The sequence below is a fragment of the Panthera onca genome, chromosome D1, assembly GCF_046562875.1.
Source record: "Panthera onca isolate mPanOnc1 chromosome D1, mPanOnc1 haplotype 2, whole genome shotgun sequence".
Lineage (NCBI taxonomy): Eukaryota > Metazoa > Chordata > Mammalia > Carnivora > Felidae > Panthera > Panthera onca.
Genome location: NC_138348.1, coordinates 53,823,655 through 53,846,656, shown reverse-complemented (window position 1 = coordinate 53,846,656; position 23,002 = coordinate 53,823,655). Strand labels below are relative to the sequence as shown.

The following is a 23,002-nucleotide window of genomic DNA, read 5'->3' as shown; positions in this document are numbered from 1 at the left end:
AGTAGAATTTAGTGATTCGTCATTAAATATAATACCCAGTACTCATCCCAACAAGTGCCCTCCTTAATGCCTATCACCCATTTAACCCATCCCCCCCAACACCACCCTTCCAGTAGCCCTCAGAGTGTTCTTTATACCCAGGAGGCTCTTATGGTTTGTCCCCCTCTGTTTTTATCTTATTTTTTCTTCCCTTCCCCAGAAGTCCTTTCAAAAGAAAGTAATGGAAGCGCTTTGAATAGATCATCCAAACCCATGCACTTTTGGTGAGTCTGAGTGAAAATTTCATGCCATTTTTACATGCCTCAAAAAACTCTATTTTATTTTGCCCACATATGAACAATTGAATTCCTGAAAATTAGTGGTGTGCTTAAAATCGCTGATATTTTGGAATACCCATCTGAATACCTAGATGGAAGGAATCTATAGAAAACATGGAAACTCAGAGGCGATAATGTATAGAGGCAAGAGGACTCAATCTTGCTGACAACAGAGTTGGGAAAATGGGTACATGGGTAATTCATGGACGAGAGGCTAGGTTCTTGGGCTTAAACTGCTCACAGCTGCCAGTAACATGAGATTTGGCCAATGTAAGCTCATTAATTCTTAATGAAATATATATCACTTGAACATTTGAATTTTTCATGAGCTCATGCATGAGAAAAGAGTCAAAAATAAAGGGGTGAAAGGACACGTTTCCCAACAGGAGTCCAGTATGGACGTAGGAATGGAAGACAGGGAGCAGACTTGGGATACCAGAAATGATGGAGGAGAGGGCTCAACTAACGAACATTTAATCACCTCTATTCATGATGACTGACTTTTCTGAAAACTAGGCTCTTAGTCTAGTTCAGAGACATTTGTATCTGAAAAGATCATTGCTTTTAAAAAATCACATATCTTAAGTTAGAAAGCCTCAAGCTACATTAGAAAGTTTCTATTTGGTGAAAACAGGATTCAGTTGTTTCATTCTTTCCTAGTTGGTCCAACATTGTTGCTTTCTGTCAGCAAGCCCATGATCATTTAATCATATATTTATTGTCACTAAAAATGCCAGTAATGCAGGAAGGGCTGTGGTTTATGTGGCTAAACCTCAAGTGAAGGAACCCACTCAACAGGTCCATTCTAGAAGCAAGTCTGTATCAGCTGATGCATATTTAGAATAGACCAGTTAGTCAACTAAAACATGATTTCCAAAGCTTTGCTCCCCAATGCTTAATCCTAGAGATTCCTCGATCATGAATTCGTTTATTCACTTCTTCTTTCTAGAGTTAATCGGAATTAGAAGAGAAATCCTTCAGTACCATTTACATTGTCTGGCATAGTTAACAGTAAGGAGCTGATGTGGCAGCATTACCTGACAGGGACAGGTGGTGGGAAGGCAGGTGGGAGAGGACCTAAGTGAGTACAGGGCAGGGGGGATGGAGTGGTTATCACTGGAAAAGCTGGTAGTGAAACATTATTGGGTGAACATGGGGAAGGAGACTTCATGCTTTGTTATTGGGGGCCAGTTGTGTTTTTACAAGACACCTGAAAACCATGGTCCGTCTTCGTAACCCTATCACTCATCACTCATCACTCATCACTCACCTGTCATTCACTCTTTTTCCCCCTGATACTCTCATCTCATTCACTTGTGCTTATGCTGGCAGCGTCTCTTTCTTCTCTCTGCACCGTCTAGAACAGCCCACTGTAAATATAATGAACTCTTATCCATTTACTGCTCGGCCATCTGCGAAACTGTGCACATCTCTGGAATAGACTTTCCTCTCTTCTTCTGTCCCTGCAAAACAGACTTGCACCCTCTTTTGTGAATGTGTCTGAGCTCCTGTTGGTGGGATCACACTCCAACAAAACTCACAGGAAGGTCTATAATTTGCTAGACACAGCATAACTTTATTAAGCTTGAATTGGCAAGTATAACGTTCCCCAGTGTACATGGAGAGGGAGGAGGTCTGAATATGAGATTTCCTAGCCACTCACCCAAGCCCCCAGGGACCCAACAGCTCATAATGAAGCCCTCTTTTGTCCAACCACATCTAATGTCTCTGAAGCCATTTCTGCAACTTGCAGAATCCCCTTGGTCTCTTCATTTCCTTTTCTCCACCAGGGAGATGTAGAGAAATTAATATATACAATCTGCATTTTTTGACATTCCTTAAAAAATAAAAAGATTTCTGTAAAAATTAAGTAATTATATTTACTTTTGTCAGTTTCTTTCTGCTGTCCTCATTTGGAAAAAGATCAAAAGGACACTTAAACTTAAATGTATGTTCCTGTGCCAATGAGTTACATATAAATAAGTATTCTGTGACCTTATTTCACTGAGACACTTCTGGAGACAAAATCTGTATCCACAATGGCTCTCTATCACACATTTAACACTCATTCTCTTGTAGTATCATTTTTTAGATGTTTATTTTATTGAAGCTTTGTAAATTGAGTAGTATTCTCACAATGACCAGTTATGATGGACATTTCCACATTCCGCTGATTAGTAGACTTTCATTACAGAAAACTACACATCTGATTGTCATTATTATTATTATCAATTGTAAATGATACATAATTATATATAATTATATCAAAATTTTTTTGGAATTATGCTTGTCACTTTTTATGTAAATACTTACAAAATAGTCTTTGTTTCCTTGCCCCCCGATAACCCAAACTATTTATTTGCATAAATGTTTGCTGAACTCTGACTAGAACATTAAAATTGCCTCCGATGTTTTTTTACTTTTATTTCAAAGAAATTGTTATTAAAGCACCACAACCCCTGTTGGTAATCCAAGCAAATCCTATCTGGTAAATACTGACATTTATTTTTTTTCATATGAAATTTATTGTCAAATTGGTTTCCATACAACACCCGGTGCTCATCCCAACAGGTGCCCTCCTCAATGCCCATCACCCACCCTTCCCTCCCTCCCCCCCATCAACCCTCAGTTTATTCTCAGTTTTTAAGAGTCTCTTATGGTTTGCCTCCCTCCCTCTCTAACTTTTTTTTTCCTTCCCCTCCCCCATGGCCTTCTGTTAACTCTCTCAGGATCCACATAAGACTGAAAACATATGGTATCTCTCTTTCTCTCTATGACTTATTTCGCTTAGCATAACACTCTCCAGTTCCATCCACGTTGCTAAAAAGGGCCATATTTCATTAATTCTCATTGCCAAGTAGTATTCCATTGTGTACATAAACCACAATTTCTTTATCCATTCATCAGTTGATGGACATTTAGGCTCTTTCCATAATAAACACTGACATTTAAAACAGCCTCCAAAGATGCCTCAGGATAGCCTCTGGATTTACAAAGTGATCAAATTCAGTATTCATTGATAAGGCCCAGTCCATAAAACAAGCCAGAGTATCTACATCCATGTGATGTGCAGTCTAATATTGCTTATGTATATAGTATTTTAAGTGTCCTAAATCAAAGTATGGACATCTGCACACTTGTGAATATTTTCCATGCTCTTTTTAAAGTGATCCATGAGCTCAGGTTTTCAGGAACAGCCCACAAGCCTTAAGTTCTCAAGTCATTAATTTGGACAGAACCCTTCATGTGTTCATTAGTACAATAACCTTGAGTGATTTAAAAGCATGATGTTTTAAGCCCACTGAGAAGATACGCTGCCATGTGTCAAATAGATACACACATTCACACACATGTGCATTTTTCGAGTGAAAACTGGCCAGTGACATATGATAGCTTTCAGAATAAATTTCAAAAATTTTGCATAGTGTCCATAACCATTCTTGACATTTGTAGTTTTCTTGTCTCTACAAGTTGTGCATTACGTTGAGAAAAACTGTGCCATTTCTTGATTCTCTATTTAAGCTCCAAGACCATCTACCTGGCATGGTATGTCCTTACGTACCAGCCATTCATCTGTCATTCCTTAAGACTCCCTACAGGGAAAAACTAATACCACATGATTTCAAGCATATGTAGAATTTAAGAAACAAAACAAACAAGCAAAGGGAAATAAATGAGAGACAGAGAAAGAAAGGACTCTTAACTGTAGAGAACACATTGATGGTTACCAGCAGGGAGGTGTGTGGAGGGATGGGTTATATTGGTGACGGGGATTAAGAAGTCCACTTGTCATGATGAACACAAGGTGTTGTATGGAAGTGTGGAATCACTATATGGCACATCTGAAACTAATATAACACTGTGTGTTAACTAACTGGAATTAACAAAAAACTTAAAAGAGGAATCAGACTTTGTAATTAAAAACCAAAGAAAATAATAATAATTCTACAGATGCTGCTTTCCTTTGGATTTAAATGCTTCACTCTCGTGGCTAACCCCACATTCCAGAGGTACCTCTATTACTTCTTTCATTTTCGTTCCCTGGTCTCTCTCTTTCTCCCAGTAATATTAAGCTATAATGGCTATAAACCCAAAACACATAAACACTGTCAATTTGTCATTATGCTTCTATTCTTGAGTATAGCATTTATAATATTGTAGGGTTTTGATAACACTTGAGGAATTAATAAAGGCATAATTGGTGAGTGTGCATAAAAAGTCCTGAATTGTAAAATAGAATGCTGGATTGTTCATAATGTTTAAACCTTAATGCCCTGAATGACACCGGAAATGTTGAAGTTTGAGGAATATGTGTCTTTAGATTGCATACAGTTTTTTGTTTCTTTGGGTTTTTTGTTTGAATAAGAACAAAATGCTTCCTCTCATTTATTTTATTTCTTAAGTTTATTTATTTATTTTAATAAATGGAAAGAAAGTGCACAAGTGAGGAGGGGCAGAGAGAGAGAAGGTGAGAGAGAATCTCAAGCTGGCTTTGTGCTCTCAGCAAAGAACCCAGTGCAGGGCTTGAACTCATGAACCAGGAGATCATGACCTGAGCCAAAGTTGGACACTTAATCAACTGAGCCATCCAGGAACCCCTCCTCTCATTTACTTTAAAGATGATGAGGATGATCCAGAAACAAAAAGAATCAACAATGTGATTTCATCAAGTACCTGGACAATCCAAGACAATGATTCTTGGGTGCTTGGAAATTCACTGAGAAATAGATATTTATGGATCATTGTGGAGAAGAATACTTAAGGAGAAAATTCAATCAGGAACTGAAAAATAAGAAAAAAAACTGGAAATGATACATATTCACTATTGCTGTTTCTACCATTCCCAACTCATTACCTACTAGGATTTAAATGGCACTGACTGATAGGTGTCATGGGCTGTGATGTGAAAACTGCCTAAAATGCAGGCAACTTTCACAAAACAATTAAGGAGACAAGTCAAACATCATGAATAATATGCATATTTCTGTTTTATTCTGTTTTGAGAGATTGTTATTTTGCAGAAAGGAGAAGGTTGAAGGTGTTAATCACAGTGCATTTTATGAATACAACATCTTTACCAGGTGAATCCGGATCTGCTTGGTCTTGGCACCATAGACAAGTGGATTGAGAAACGGGGGGACCAGCAAGTAGAGGCTAGAAAAGAGGATGTGTATATAAGGGGGAACATGAGCACCAAACCTATGTGTGAAGAAGGAGAAAAAGGCAAGGATGTAGAGCTGGAGAAAGACACAGATGTGAGCAATGCATGTATTGAATGCTTTCAACCGAGCCTCCTTCTGGGGCAGACGAAAAACGGTGATAAATATCTGTATGTAGGACAAAGTGATGAATATGAGGTCAAACCCTGCAACGGTGAATGCCACAAACAAGCCATAGATTTTGTTGACTCGTACATTTTCTGCAGCTAGTTTCACAATGGCCATATGCTCACAGTAGCAGTGGGAGACGATGGTTGTATGGTAAAACTGAAACCGGAACTTTATCAGTATTAGGCACAGGGCTATTAGGAAAGCGGCCCTGAGAGTTACCACTGCCCCTATCTGGGTGATTAGGCGGCGCGTGACGATGGCAGCATGTCTTAGTGGATAACAGATGGCCACATAACGGTCCAGAGCCATGGCCAGGAGGATGCCTGACTCTATGCACTGAAATGTGTGGATGAGCCACATTTGAAGCAAGCAAGAATCAAAATAAATCTCTGGCACATGAAACCAGAAGATTCCAAGCATCTTGGGCACAATGCTCGTGCCAAGTACAATATCTGTGACTCCCAGCATGCCTACGAAAATGTACATGGGCTCATGGAGGCTGCGCTCTGACTTGATGATGATCAGAAGCAAGGAGTTTCCAATCATAGCAATAAGATACATGACACAGAATGGAATCCCAATCCAGCACTGCACAGTCTCTAGGCCTGGGATCCCTATCAGCGTCAACACAGAAGGCCTGAAGACGGTGATGTTGGAAATGGACATAATGTCCTCTGGCCTCCAGATGAAAATGAAAGAAGGTTCTCAGTCAGGGGCACTCTTCTCTTCTACTCTTGTTTTAATTCAAAGTCATCATAGTGAGTCTCTGTGATTTTGGCAGAACACTAAGATCATCTCATTCATCTCATTTATATTATCAAAGGAAAAAGATCCATAGATACACATCACTGTTTTCAAGAAGGACATCCATAAGTAGTGTACCACCATTAGAAGTTATGTACAGGGCAGGCCAACTGCATTAGAACCACCCAGATGACGTGGATAAAGGAATAAATTGCTGATCTTTCTGTTATGTTCTTCTGGACCTGCGCATAAAATAATTATACTTGTTTATTTGCTTGGATATTGCACTTTAATCAGATTTTAATAAATCTCTCCCTTTCCCACATTTCAGCTGACCTTAGTGTTCTATTTTTTCCCCCAGACTCTCGGAGTCAGAAACTGTCAGTTTGGACAATCACATAATCAGACTCTAACCAGTATTTTGGTTTAAAAGGCTTCCTATGAAAGAGAAGTGAGATAGACATAGCTTCACCCAGGAACATAATATATTGAGATAACTGCATCTGTGTATTATGTATTTATGTAGGACTGGCTGTCCTTTTAAAAAAATGTGAAATAGAGCTTGAGAAAAGATGATCAAATCCGTGTAATTTTAATCTAAATCAAAGTTCCATGTTGATTTTTACATTATAAGTGAAACTTTATTTTATTTTCCAATATAAGTAATAGCAGAATTCTTTGACATGAGTTGTACACATAAAATAATGCAAATTCTGAAATAAACACTACAGAATGAAGGGAGGAATCTCTAGAAGGCAAAGAAATCTAGAGAAACAAGGCATACACAAGAGGACTCATTCTTGCTGACTATGGGATATAGGTGAATGGGTAACTTAGCCAGAATAAAGGTTAGTTTCTGGGGTTGAAAGTGCTCAGGGTTACCATCACCAAAAGATCAGCAAGTTTAGGCTCATTGATTCTTAATAATATGCAGACCATTTGATTTCTTCACTCATATTGTGAGCTCAAGCCTAAAGAATGAATAAAAATAAAGAGGTGAAAAGACTGTCTCCTTAAGAGGAGTCCAAGATAGAAGTAGAAATGGAAGACAGAAGTCAGACCTTGGGGTTCCAGAAATGATTCAGGAGAGAGGGCTGTAGAGCAACTAAGGAAACTTTAGTTGCTTCAATTCCCTGATGACTGAATTTCCTCAAAACTTGGGTTCTTAGTCCCTATATGAACGTTCTTTCCAGATAAAGATAATTGCTTTTAAGAATTACATATGTAAAATCATGAAATTCTCAAGTTATACAATAGAAAAATATCTGCTGGGTGCATGGGTGGCTCAGTCAGTTAAGTATCCCATTCTGTGTTGTTGTTGTTATTGTTTTTAATGTTTATTTATTTGGAGAGAGAGAATGCAAGCAGGGGAGCGGGGATTGGGGGGTGGGTGCAGAAGATCCACTCACAGCAGAGAGCTCCATGCAGGGCTCCAGCTCCTGAGCTGTGAGGTCATGACCTTAACTGAGGTCTGAGGCTTAAGGGACTGCAACTGCGCCACTCAGGTGCCCCACACTTCCAACTTTTCATCTTGGCTCAGGTCATGATCTCATGGTTAAGAGATTGAGCTCCATGTCAGGCTCTGCATTCTCTCTCCTCTCTCTGCTCCTTATCATGCTCCTCTGTAAACGAACAAACAACCATTTAAGAAAAAAAAAATAGTTGCTATCCTGTATAAAACAACGTTTAGTTATTTCATTCATTCCTACTGTCTCCAACACTGTTGCATTATGTCATCAAGCTCATGACCATCTAAACATATACTGAATGTTAGGGCCACTGGGGTGGCTCAGCAGGTAAAGCAACTGACTTTGGGTTCAGGTCATGATCTTGTGGTTCATGAGTTCAAGCCCTGTGTCCGGCTCTGTTCTGACACCTTGGAGCTGGAGCCTGTTTCAGATTCTCTCTCTCTCTCTCTCTCACCCCCCACTGCTCATACGTGCTCTCTCTTTCTCTCTCTCTCTCTCTCTCTCTCTCTCTCACACACACACACACACACACATAAAGTAAACATTAAAAAAAATTTAGGGGTGCCTGGCTGGCTTAGTCGGTTGAGCATTCGACTTCAGCTCTGGTCATGATCTCACAGCTCGTGAGTTCAAACCCCGTTTTGGGCTCTGTGCTGACAGCTTGGAGCCTGGAGCCTGCTTCCGATTCTGTCTCCCCCTCTCTCTGCCCCCAACCCACTCGAATTCTGTCTCTGTGTCTCTCAAAACTAAATATTAAAAAAAATTATTTTTAAAAATTTAAACATATGCCATATGCCAAGAGCCACCAAATATACCAGTAATTCAGCAACAGCTGTGGTTTAAGCTGCCAAAACTCTAGTGAAGAATCATAGACAGAGGGACCATTTATGAAGACAGGCTGTATCACCTGACATGTATTTAGGATAGACTAGTCAGTCAGGTAAGTTCTTGATTTCCAAATCATAGAAATCCTTCAGAAATGATCACCTTGTCTGACTTATTCAAGAATTAGGAGCTGACATAGGAGCATTACCTGACAGGTGCAGATGGTGGGAAGGCAGGTGGGAGAGGATCTGCATGAGTACAGAGCAGGGGTGGGGTGGGGGTGGAGTGGTTATCCTTGGAAAGGCTGGAAATGAAACATTATGGGGTGAAATTGGGCGAGAGTGAGACTTCCTTGCCCTTTCTTGTTGGGAGCCAGTTCTGCTCTTACCAGACTCTTGAAGACCAAGGTCAGTCTTCATAATACAATCACTCAGCACTCACTTGTCATCCACTCTTTCTCCTCCTGAGATTCCCATCTCATTCACTTGCATCTCGTGCTGGCCATGCCTCTTCTTTCTATCTGCACCCTCTATAACAGCCCTCTTCAATGTCATGAACTCTGATCCATTTGCTGCTGGGCTCTCTGCCAATACACCGGAAGTATCTCTGGGAGAGCCTTTCTTGCTTTTCTTCTGTTGCTGCAGAACAGACATGCTCCCTGTTCTGTCAGTTTATCTGAGATCATGTTGGTGGGTTCATCTCCATGAAAACTCCCAGCAAGGTTTGTATCATGCTGAGGCAGCAGCATAAATTTATTGAACTCAAACTGTAGAGGAAAGCCCCTGACCACCACTTGTAATGTTCCCCAGTGAATGTGAGAAGGACCCTGTCTGAACACGGACTGAGAGACTTCCTAGCCAGTAGCCCAAGCCACAGGAGGCCCAGCAGCTCATAATTAAGCCCCCTTGGGTCCAATCACATCTCATGTCTCTGAAATCATTTCTAACACTTGCAGAATCTCCTTGCTCTCCTCTTTTCGCTTTCCCACGGGGTAAATGCAGAGAAATTAAAGTACCCATGTTGTATTTTTTAAGAGTTCAGTTCCTTTCCTGCTGTCCTCCTTTGGAAAAAGATCTAAAGAACCTTTAAATGTAGGCATGTTTCTATGCCATGAATTCTATAAGTATCCTTTTGACCCATCTTTCACTTAGGCACTCCTGGAAAGAAAAATCTGTACCCACCAGGGCTTTCTATCACATATTTCACTCTAATTCTCTTGCAGTCTCCTTCCTCAGATTTTTATTTTATTGAAGCTATTTTTGTAAATTCAGTGATTTTCTCAAATGACCAGTTATGATGGACATTTCTAAATCCTTCCATACTGAGCCGTGAATCAGTTGTTGCACATTGGACTGAACTTTTCTCCATCCCTCCTTTTCATACATTTCTTCCACTTTTCTTGCACTCTTCCTTCAGATTGCAGGTGTTTTATGCCTCATAGATGTGAGGGAATCATGCCATTCTGAACTTGATGCAAATAAAAAGAAGATATGATATATCTTTCAAATTTTTAGAAATGTGTGGAGAAGAATTAGCATATCTTTAATCATGAGAACAAATGATGACTTCTAAAAAAACCAAACAAACTTATATACATTGTACCTTTCTTCTTGATATGATTTACCTGGTTTCCATACCTTTCTTGTATGTTGCTCACCTTAAGAGGTACTTAAAGTAATGTTGAGATGCTGGCAAATTTAGGAAGAATACCTTCAGTATGATGGAGGAAGACATTCATAATGGATTGCAGGGAGAATAAGAGGTGGAGGTCAAAGGGCAAGGGAGCCTTGCATGCTCTTTCCACAATTCCCTCTGTAAAGGAGACTGATACCATGGTATTGAGTCATGTTGACTGCAATTGATTCAGAGGTCAAACTGTCACATGTTGCCTAACAATAGCTCATTGTTAAGTCATCAAGAAAATTAGACTATTATACTTTTGTTTCCTTTTTCTTCCTCTCTTCTACTGACTTTACTTCAATAGATATACTTTCCTTTTTACTACAGTTGTAAGGGTTGTGGGGGCTAGGCTAATGAATCATCTTTAAAGGATCATCATTTGAAAATGTTCTGGTTGGGGGTGCCTGGTTGGCTCAGTCTGTTAAGTGTCCGTCTTCAGTTCAGGTCATGATCCAGTTCCTGGGTTCGAGCCCGGAGTCAGGCTCTGTCTTGACAGCTCAGAGCCTGGAGCCTGCTTTAGAGTCTGTGTCTCCCTCTCCCTGCCCCTCCCCCACTCTTTCTCTCCCTCTAGCTCTTGCTCTCTTGCTCTCACTCACTGTCAAAAATAAATAAACATTAATTTTTTTTAAAAAGTTCCTGTTTCTTCTAGCAATTTTATCATTTTCGATATTTCATTAAATTTATAAACCATTTCAAGTTAACTGTTGTATAGTAAAAAGGTTGATTTTGTCTGGATATAGATATCAGCATTATTTGCAGAGAAAACTTCTTTCTCTGTTGAACAGCCATGATATTATTTATGATTTCAATTGACCCCATATGAAGACCTTAATTTCTTAGCTCTGTATTCCACATGATTTAGCAGTGATTTTGGCAATATGAGTCTCTTAATTACTGTAGCTTTCTTAAAGGATGGACAGGAAATTGATTTAATTGATTTTACTCTGCTAAAAACCTGGATTGCAAGATTGATGTATTATTCTTCATCATGAATACGAATCAGTATTTTGGGGAAAAACTTGAGTGATGTTTTTGAACTTAAAATCCATATACAGAGCTACTAGCAGGCAGCATGAAATTAGTGGGGTGATTTCACACATTTCTATCAGATTTCATGGGAAAGGAATGATTAATAAAATCTAAGTAGTTATTGAGGAAATTCTACCAGGAACAGTGCAATTGCTTTATTTAGATCATTGCCTTTAATCTTCAAAGCATCAAAACTAAACTGTATTTTATCCCCCATTTATAAATGAGTAAATTGAATTCAAACAGGTCAGAACACAAACAATGTCCCATTTATATTAAGAGCAAAATAGCTAGAATATGGATATAAGTATACCTATTTAAAATTTTTTCAATGTTTATTTTTGAGAGAGAGACACAGACAGACAGACAAAGCATGAGCAGGGGAGAGGCAGAGAGAGGGAGAGACACAGAACTCAAAGAAGGCTCCAGGCTCCATGCTGTCAGCATAAAGGCCAGCAAAGGGTTAAACTCAGAGTGGGAGATCAGGACCTGAGCTGAAGTCAGAGGCTTAATGAAATGAGCCACCCAGGTGCCCTGGGGGACTTAAGTATATTTAATTCAATCATCCAACATCACATTGCAGACTTCCTTCTTGCAAGTACCACCTTTTCACTGTGTGACTTTAATAAATTTGCATAAATTCTTTGAGTTTCTTCAATTATGTAATGAGAATCATAATACTAACTAGTTAACAGGATTGTCATGGAGATTGCCACTAATTATTGCTGTGGGATGGCTTCTGAAAATATCTTGAAGAATTAAGAACTGGGTCCAAAAAATATCCTTGTCCATTTTGGTGATTGCTGTGCATTGAGCACTTTCAAAGACAGATATATACAAAATGGAAGAAAACTCAATAAATTGAATGAATTATATAAAAGCAGAAAAAATTATATACATAATGCCACCCATCAACTTATATACTTATCACTTGTTCTAAGACAAAGACCTTAATACTCAGTAATTCTTCAAGGCTCTAGTTTATAAGAATATTCATTCTAGTTTGTGGAAAGTCACAACCATGTAGGAAAAAAGGTGAGTCTGCAGACCTGTCTAGGAAGTTTATCTCAAATAGTTCCTTCCCTCCCTCCCTTCCTGTTGATCAAAAGCAGGTCTCCTAATGTCTACTACTGGAAGACTGGTGTCTACCAGAGCTATGAAAAAAGTAGAGGCTTACATATTTTAGTCATTTCCTGCTGAAACCACTGTTTTCAGGTCACTGTTTTTTCTACCCATTAGCTAATTAAAAACAAAATGGTTTCTTAAAGTCAAATAGTTTTGACTGCAAATATTTGTTCTGTGTATTAAATAATTTTCATCTCTGTAAATCACTTCATAAGGTACCAGTTGAAAGGTATCACTGCTTCAGGGCACACACTCAGTGAATATTTAGTATCAGCACAATTAGTGTGTTTTCAAGTTGTTTACTTACAAAAACTTTAAACAGGCACAAAACAAGCATTATAATGAGATTCCATCTACCCGTCACCAGGTTCAATAATTATCAACATTATACCATTCTTTTATCTTCCCTACTCGCACCATATCTATCCCAATAATTATTGTTAGTAATATTATCGTCATCATTATTATTATTTAGAGGGTTAGAAGTAAAATTGACATTCATGGAAGTGTGCAAATATTAGCTACCAATTTGACAAATGAATACAACCATGTAGCTTACAATCCTAACATACGTATGGCATTTCCATCTTCTGGCAAATGTTCTCATGTGGTTCCCCAGTCATTCGGTCACCTCTACATCCATCAGAAGTAATCACTGTCGCAATACACCCATTATAATAATAACACACACTCTTTTTTGTCCTGATTCTTTTCCACTCACAAATATGTATCCCTAAGTTGCATGTACTTGGAAACAAAAACATCCCCAGGACCCAATCTGCCTATCCCTCGGGGAATAAAAACAAAGGAATCAAGTATTTAATAGCAAACAAAGGAATCAAGTATTTAATAGTTAATATTCCTTAACAAAGGAATCAAGTATTTAATTAAGATTGAATAGTGAAATGATGTCCTCACCAGGAAAAATCTCATGGCCCATGCTTCCTTCTAAAAGCTTACATCAAAGTAATGACATTCTCTATTTTCAGGGAGAAAGGTGAGGCTACTTTACTTTCTCCATCTACTAAACCTTGTAGCTTATTCATAAGCAATAATAAACTATGGAATTTTTCCAATTGCAGAGCTCATATCCAGCCAATAAGACCTGATGTAAGTTCCTATGTTCTTAGCGTATTATCTGTCTTGATTAGACCTCATCCCAGTTTCTAGTCAGTGTACGGACAATGCTATTGCAAATTTCCTGAGTATAATACTATGGACGATCCGACTGACCACAGGTGGGAAGAACATGTAGGCATTGGCCATGACAGATTGGAAGAGTGGAGCTAATCGCCACCCAAAAGGATGCAGCAAGGAGAAGCTGATCATGGGCACATAGTACACAAGAACAGCACAGACATGTGACACACGTGTTGAGTGCCCTCCACTTCCCAGCGCCAGAAGCTACTCCCAGTACCCTATGAAGAATCAACACCTAAGGAACAAGGAACAAGGAGTCCAGCCCAAATGTGGAGGTAATGACAAACAGACCCAGGACGCTATTGGGGCGGATGTCTCCACAGGGCAATTTGATTAGATCTGAATGGAGACAGTAAGAGTGTGTGAGGGTGTTGTAGCCCCAGAAAAGCAGACCTTTCACGGGGAAGAGCAGTGGGAACATGAGTACCACACTTCATAGAGACACCAAGTTCAACAACGGCCAGCATGGCCAGAAAGAGGTACATGGGTTGGTGCAAAGCAGGGTCAATCCGGATGATGGAAAGAATGATGCCATTTCCTAGGACAACGATGATGTACACCAGGCAGAAAGGGATAGATATCCAAACGTGTTCTGCCTCTTCCCTGGAGTGCCAACAAGGCTGAAGGTTGCAGGTGTGCACTCAGTGGAACCATCGAAATGTCATGGTGAGACTTCATTTGAAGATACAGGGAAACACGTGGGGACTGGAGAATATCAATCTCTGGTCAGTTATTGTATGTCAAATGTCAAGCTCTTGATATCATATATAAGATATTTCCTTACAAAAGAGATGGAAAACATATTTCTGAAACAAGGACACATGTAAAGCACACTGTGTGGGAGAGAAATGTGTTTAGATGCTGGGCAGAGTGTTTCTACACGGGCCACATGCCAAAAAAAAAGGCATTGAGAGAAATCTCCACAGGGTCATTTATGGCAGTGAAGGTGGTGATAATAAGCATAGAAATGACAGCTTCCTGTGGAAATGGAAGACGGAAGGATCTGGTAACTTTCTGCAGTTTGTGCAAGAGTGATGGAAGTAGCAAAAGTAATGTAGCACAGTGATAAAGAGAGTTCATGGTTCTAACACTTAATGACTTGTGACCTTGGGAGAACCACTTAAGTTATCTGAGATCCAAGTATTTGACATAAACAAATAATACTTATATAAGATAATGTATGTAAATTGTTTACCATTATATTTGGAACAGTAAATACTCAACACAGGAAATAAAAGAAACAATTAAGTCTCTTAGAAAAGGAGGGTAGTTTCTCCCAGTTTTTAGAATTTTCTAATGCCCTTATTTAACTTACCAGTTCACTCTTTCTCCCCCTACTCTCCATGGATGATGGTGAAACCTTCTCTATATTTTGTAGGAGGGTAAGTGTCTCCTGCTGGAACCCAGGGCCAAAGCTGAGAGCAACACCAAAGCCATTAGGGTCTCACAGGCTGAATATGATGGCGAGGGTGGAGTTTAAGGCGAGGGTTCTTTATCTGGGAACAAGTGCATGAACACTAAAATTCTACTCATCAGTAGCAGAGCCTTGGGTGTTAAGGTTAGGAGCCAGAGGTGGAATTCAAGATCAGGCTTGAGATAGAGTTGATGAGTGAAAATGGGACAGAGATTTTAATAGAGTTGACAGAAAGAACAAGGAGAAAGGAGAGAAGTTTAACTCCATCTGGAATTTGTTTTGGGGACTTGGGTGACTAAGGATTTCATTTAGTTATTCACAAATGTAGAAACCACGTTTAACACATGTGTTAATGGATAGCCTGGTGTTTCCTCAACTATTTTGAGCAACTATAGGTCTCATTTTAAATCTTTATGTAAATGTAGATCTATATCTTGATTCTGTATCCTGCTTTTGGATCCAATGCCTATTTTGTCAGAGTCACAGTGCTGCAAGTATCTGATTTTATAATACATAAGTTCGTATCTAATTGGTCAAGTAATTTTTTGTATTTTTCTGTCTAATTTTTATGTTTCTTCTTTTACATAAACACTACAACTCAGAATGCATAAAAATAGAGCAATGACACAAATATAAAAGTTACAATCATAAAATTCTTGGGAAAAAACATAGAGGTACATTTTCATGACCTTGGATTGAACAATAGATTCTCAAAAGCCACACCCAAGCCTGAGGATAAAAATAAAAAACATAGATAAATGGACTTCATCAAAATTAAAATTTCAACATTATCAAATGACATTAACAAAAAGTGAAATGATAAGCTACAAAACGGGATTTGCAAATTATATATCTAATAAGGGATTAATACCCAGAATATACAGAGAACTCAAACAACTCAAAACCAAAAAGATAAACAACCGAATTTAAAAATAGGCAAAGGAATTAAATAATTAATCCTCTAAAGAAAATATGCAAGTGCCAATAGCACATGAAATAAAAATCAAAACCACAATAAGACACCACTTCACATCACTAAAATGTGTATAATTTTTTTAAAAATTTAAAAACTAGGGGTGCCTGGGTGGCTCGGTGGGTGGCTCGGTCGGTTGAGTGTCCGATTTCGGCTCAGATTATGATCTTGCGGTTTGTGAGTTCCAGCCCCAGGTCAGGCTCTGTGCTGTTGGCTTGGAGCCTGGAGCCTGCTTTGGATTCTGTGTCTCCTTTTCTCTCTGCCCATCCCCCGCTTGTGCTCTGTCTCTCTCTATCTCTCAAAAATAAATAAGGAAATGTAAAACACAGTTAAAAAATTAAAACACTAACAAGTTTTGACAAAATAGGGAACATTGGAACCATCATACATTGTGGAGGAAATGAAAAATGGTGCACATTCTGTGGAAAACAGTTTGCAGTTTCTTAAATACTCAGGCAGAATTACATGTAATGCAGTAATTCCACTCCTGAGTATGTACCACCAAATTAAAAACAGGTATTCAAAGACATACTTGTACATGGATGTTCATTACAGCATTATTTACAATAGGCAAATGGTGGAAGCAACCAAACTGCACATCCATAGATGAATGTACAAAACGATGTATACACACACACACACAAACACACACACAGATGTGTGTGTTTGTGTGTGTGTGTGTGTGTGTGTATATTTATATGTGTATATATATATATATATATATACACACACATATATATATATATATATACACACACATATATATATATATATATATACACACATATATATATATATATACATATATATATATATGTGTGTATATATATATATATATATATATATATCGGGAACATTATGCATCAGTATAAAGGAATGAAGGATAAAAACATGCTACAACATGCATGACCTTTGAAAAACTTATATTCAGCGAAATAAGCCAGACAAAAAACATAAGTATTATATGATTCCACCTCTACAAGTAAACAAATTCATAGAAATATAAAGTAGGTTAGAGGTTAGCAAGGGAGTGGGGAATTATTACTCAGAGGCATAGGGTTTCTGTTTTGGGTGATGAAAGATTTTGCTGCTGGTGGCAATAGGAACACAACATTGCAAATATGATTAATTGCTCTGAATCGTACACTTAAAAATCATTATTATCACAAACTTTATGGTACAGATATTTTGCCATAATAAAAATTTGAAAAAAATATCAGCATGGAAATGATAAAATATATTAGCATTTATTGGGATTATGGGGAATTTGTAGATCATTGTGGATGCCATATTATCATTACAATGAATAATATGCAACGTGTACAGTTTTGTTTACCATTTTAAATGATGTCATTTTCCACTTCATTTTTCTAATCATTCTAGCTACAATAAAACACTAATGTCTTCTCCTTGACCCCTGCCCCAGGTTTACTGAAGTATAATTGACAATCAGAAATTGCTTATAACGGATGTGTGTAACTGATGACCCAATATATGTATACATTATGAAAAACTCACTAAAACGAAGCCAATCAACATATCCATCACATCACACCTGTACCATTTTCCTATGTTTTTTCTCTTTTGTGATGAGACTACCCAAGGTCTACCCCTCAACACATTTCAAGCACACAATCCAGGATAAGTAAATATGGATTAGTATGCCATTCTTGTGGAACTCTGTTGGCTTTACAAAGACTAGGAAAATAATTAAATACAGAAATAAGGAAAAATAAATTAAGACACAAAACCTAGGATTTGTCTTCTTCTTTCCCCACTTCTTATTCTTCCTTAACTTATATTAGCTAAAACCCCAATTATAACACGATATTCTGCAACAGTTTTGACATGGCAAACTAGTGTCTTTAGCCTCTTCCCACTTTTGGATACATTTTCCTAATACCCTATGCTTCATGTCACAGCGTTTCACCATGTCTGAAACCACTTAGGGCAGAGCAGAAACCATCAGAGGAAGATTTGTTCTGACTCCGTAGTATCTCTATATCTGCTACTGCTCAGCTACCCAGATAATGTATTCTTTAACTCGCTGGGTCTCAGAGTCTGATATTAAATGACCCGGCGTCTTCCTCTCATGAAACACGGTACTCACTTTAACAATCTCTCAGTGCTTTTTTTCTTCCACTTCTTCTTTTTCTTTTTTAATTGTACCTGGAAGAGTAGGTCAGTTTTCTCTAAGCCCCTCCAGGGCTCTCCGTTTCTATCGTGCATGGTATACCGTTTTTCTTACTCACTGTGACCCAGCGGGGGACTCTGTGGTCAAGAAGATGGTAGAATGGTAGGATACGGAGCATCCCCTTCAAAATTTCCAGGGCAACGACTCAGTGATTGTGCTTCTAGCAGCTCAGCACACACAGTGATATCCTGACTCCATCAGCATCTACCAATCCCTGAGCCCTCACCCTGAAAGCTTCTCTACAATTAAGGCTGACGACTCAATCATTGTTTATTCCTGTCATATTTCATACATTCTGGGTGGGAAATTGGTATTTTCTTAGTTCCTCACTGCCAAAACTCAAGCTTAAAAATCTCTTCTTGTTTTTATTATTTTTTAATGTTTATCTATTTTTGAGAGAGAGAGACAGAGAAAGAGAGAGAGAGAGAGAGAGAGAGAGAGAGAGAGAGAGAGCGCCTGAGTGGGGGAGGAGCAGTGAGAGAGGGAGACACAATCTGAAGCAGGCTCCAGCCTCCTAGCTGTCAGCACAGAGCCCGACACAGGGCTCAAACCTCAAACCATGAGATCATGACCTGAGCCGAAGTCAGATGCTTCACCACCTGAGCCACCCAGGCACCCCCTTAAAAAGTTTTCTCCTTGGGGCGCCTGGGTGGCGCAGTCGGTTGAGCGTCTGACTTCAGCCAGGTCACGATCTCGCGGTCCGTGAGTTCGAGCCCCGCGTCGGGCTCTGGGCTGACAGCTCGGAGCCTGGAGCCTCTTTCCGATTCTGTGTCTCCTTCTCTCTCTGCCCCTCCCCCGTTCATGCTCTGTCTCTCTCTGTCCCAAAAATAAATAAAAAAACGTTGAAAAAAAAAAAAAGTTTTCTCCTTGAAGGCTCACTTACACCACTCATTAAATATATTTTGTTATCATTCTGTACTCTATTTCCTCTCTGACTCCCCTTAAATCCTTGGAGAATTTACTTCTGAACCAGAATCCTATTTGCTACAACTTATAGCAACATTTTATGTGACTTCCGTATCTATGATGATGACCCATTCCAACCATTTTTCTATGAATTATTGTTAGCAGGGCTATGTTGAGTTTGGTGAGATCAGTTCTTTGATGTTTCTGTTCATAAAAGTTACCAACACCATCAAAATAAAATTTGCTTTTATTAAATTACAAATACATCATATGACATATTTCATTTAATTGTCAAGCCAATAAGGAAGGTACTAAAATAATTCCATTTTATTGGTCAAAAACCAATAGTTACATAACAGGACAATTTTATACAGTTAGTGTGGGACTGGGAAACCAGGATTTCTCATATCAAAGGGGTTTTTTTAACTCTTAAAATAGATTTCCTTGTTCAAATTCAAGTGAATATAACATATATTTCAAACCAAAGTAGTTGTCCAGGATTCCAAGGGTCAAGGCAACACACGTTCATTTCCCACATTAATTGTTTTATGTATATATCTGATATTATATATATATATGTATATATACATACATATATATATAGATGTATATATATATATCATTTATATATCATGAACATGCATGTGTATATATGTGTGTTTTTATAATGTGTATACAACATTGTACATATATTAATGTGTGTAGTGTATACAAACACACATCATATATACATAATAGAAAAACAAAGAAAAGAGGCTAACCCGGAAAAGGTTGCACGTGTTCAAGGTAATGCTTGAAAGTTCACTGTTTGTCTGTCTTCAAGGGTATATAAGGTCAGATTGCACATTCTCAGAGCATGTGCTAAGGCCTGCTGAAGGAGAGGTTGTAAAAATACTATCTTGAATGAAGAAATTACGGTACTATCTGGAGACAAGCTTCTATAAAATAATATTTGGTGTGAATAGAACCTTTTTAAATACAAATATGTGCAAACATTGTATTTAGTCTTCCACTGCCTTTTAATTTTGGACCTGGGTATGGTATTTTTCATCTGTTAGTCCCTCCCTTGGTGAAGCCTGTTGACACCAGGATGCTTCATTAATGATTTGGCCCCAAGGTCATCACTATGTAGGGAACAAAGTGTGGTCTGAGGTGGGTTGATTTCACTTATTACTTGTTTTCATTCAGTATTATCTGTTCATTCAATAAACCTATACGATGTGCCTTTTCTATACATAGACTTTGTATCAGAGATTCAGAAAATATCCCTTTAGAACTCACATTTTAATTGCCGTGAAAGGTACAGATAGAAATAATTACATAATTATCTTATGTATGCTTAAGAATAAGTTAAATTGCAAGATAATAGGATATCTAGGAGAATTGAGAATATCATTCATTTATTTTTCTCAAAAATTTTATGTGCTTTAGGAAAATACATTGGAAACTTTGGCATTTATTATCCTTCTGGTTTATTGAGAGTTACTTATGGATTCTCTTTATTCCCATTGCTCATTCAGTGTGTGTGTATGTGTGTGTGTGTGTGTGTGTGTGTGTGTGAGTGAGAGAGAAAGAGAGAGAAGAAAGAGAGAGAAGTGGGGCGGGGGGGTTTATTCAGAAATAGCCAGCATTACGCATTATTCTCCATTTTAACAATGCGTGCTGATGGGGGAGAAAAGCAAAATTACTCGGTCTTGAATCTGTTTGGTCTTCACCCCGTAAATGATGGGGTTTAGCATAGGGGGCACTACCACATAGAGGTTGGCTACCAGGATGTGGATGTGCTGAGGGACGGTTTTACCCCCAAAACGATGGGCAAAAAAGGAAAAGAATGCTGGGGCATAGAACATAAGTATGACACAGATGTGGGAACCACATGTGTTGAGGGCCTTGAATCGGGCAGACCAGGAAGATATCTGAAACACTGTGCAAAGGATCATCGCATAGGACATAATGATGAACACAATGTCTAGTCCTGTAGACAGTAGGGCCACAGTCAGGCCATAAATGATGTTGACACTGATATTGTCACATGCCAATGTGGCAATGCCCATGTGCTCACAGTAGGAATGGGGAATGATGTTTCTCCCACAATACGTAAGTCGGTGTACCAGGAAGATGAATGGAAAGCAGATGATAAAGCTCCTGACAACAGCTGTGATGCCAATTTTCCCAGTGGCTGAGGAGGTTAAGATTGTGGTATATCTCAGTGGGTGACAGATGGCCACATAGCGGTCAAATGCCATGGCCAGGAGAATAGCAGATTCTACCGCAAAGAGGAAATGGATGAAGAACATCTGAGATACACAACTCCCAAAGGATATATCCGTGGAATGGAACCAGAAGATGGCCAGCATCTTGGGGGCTGTGGCTGTGAAGAGCAGGACATCTGATAAGGCCAGCATGGAAAGGGAGACATACATAGGCTCATGGAGACGGCGCTCAGTTACAATCAGGAAGATCAAGAAGATGTTGCCTATGATAGCCAAAATGTACATAGAACAGATAGGGATGGAGATCCAGGTATGAGAATCTTCCAGTCCTGGGATTCCAGTCAGGACATACCACATGTCCTGGGGATGGGTGTGATTGTAAGAGAAAGGGGCCATCTGGGGCAGTATATTCCAGACCTAGTATCTGGATTATTTTATTTTTTTTTTTATTTTTTTTTTTATTTTTTATTTTTTTTTTTTTATTTTTATTTTTTTTTTTGGGGGGGACAGAGAGAGACAGAGCATGAACGGGGGAGGGGCAGAGAGAGAGGGAGACACAGAATCGGAAACAGGCTCCAGGCTCCGAGCCATCAGCCCAGAGCCTGATGCGGGGCTCGAACTCACAGACCGAGAGATCGTGACCTGGCTGAAGTCGGACGCTTAACCGACTGCGCCACCCAGGCGCCCCAGACCTAGTATCTGGATTAAAGACCACAGGGCTGACTGAGGATTGAGAGGCAGCACCACTTTAGGTGAATGATGTCTCATTAGATTGTTTTGCAATATTTTCTTCTCTGTGAAAAGATAGTGAGATGTATTAATGCACCTAATATTGCACTCTGACTCCTTCCACGGAAGAATTAAGTCGTAACTTGGGAAAAAAAATGCTTCACATTAGTAAGTGCTTAATATGTGCCATAGCACTTTATAAATATCATCTTATTAAATCTTCACAGTAGCCTGTTGAAAAGACCTTTACAATGATCCTCAACATGGATACTGTTGTTATTCCAACAGATGCAAAAATATCCTACAGACTTTCAGCTTCTGTGAGTGAAGTGCAGTTATGGGAGGGGATGTTTAGTGAGTGGGGCTTCATTAGGATATCCGAGATGGGGGAGTAGAGAGTCTAAATGATGGAGGAAACAGAAACAGAGGTAGAAGGGACATAAGACAAATTTTACAGATTTTCTTCTAAGTTTCCCAGTGATCTTTTGGGACACCAGTGAGTGATCTATTTTATTATATTCCTTTTTGTTGTGATATAGCATTATCACTGCAGCTCCCCAACTTATAACTCTGGACCTCCGGGAAGCATTTTTTATAATATTACTTATGGCAGATTCTGACTGAATCGTGAATATATGCATAGAGGCAGTGTGGTTAATAGGGATTGTGTACGTCTGGGGCCCATAGAATTATATTTAAGTGATGCCAACATCCTATTCTGACTGTATTACCACTAAAAACTACTTCATGGGAAGCTTGGTTTCCAGTTGTAAAACACCTAAAAGTAAACATCAATTACAAATGTGGGTCAGTATGTTAGGGTGGTTGCCACATAAGTCAGATACATTTTTAGC

The 23,002-nt window shown here is 38.8% G+C and overlaps 2 protein-coding genes across 2 annotated transcripts; both read right to left on the bottom strand.

The window, feature by feature from the left end:
- Nucleotides 1–5,374: 5,374 nt before the first annotated feature.
- Nucleotides 5,375–6,313, bottom strand: LOC132676485 (olfactory receptor 52A1-like). Its single transcript, XM_060628553.1, has one exon. It carries the CDS (start codon nt 6,311–6,313, stop codon nt 5,375–5,377), a length of 939 nt encoding a protein of 312 aa, XP_060484536.1.
- Nucleotides 6,314–20,855: 14,542 nt separating this feature from the next.
- Nucleotides 20,856–21,821, bottom strand: LOC144613060 (olfactory receptor 52Z1P-like). Its single transcript, XM_078433960.1, has one exon. The coding sequence runs from the start codon at nt 21,813–21,815 to the stop codon at nt 20,856–20,858; it is 960 nt and encodes a 319-aa protein (XP_078290086.1). The 5' UTR covers nt 21,816–21,821.
- Between the last annotated feature and the right edge of the window lie 1,181 nt (nt 21,822–23,002).

Excerpts from the sequence above, each read along its gene's own strand:
- LOC144613060 (XM_078433960.1), bottom strand. The coding sequence starts at position 21,815 with ATGGCCCCTTTCTCTTACAATCACACCCATCCCCAGGACATGTGGTAT.
- LOC132676485 (XM_060628553.1), bottom strand. The coding sequence starts at position 6,313 with ATGTCCATTTCCAACATCACCGTCTTCAGGCCTTCTGTGTTGACGCTG.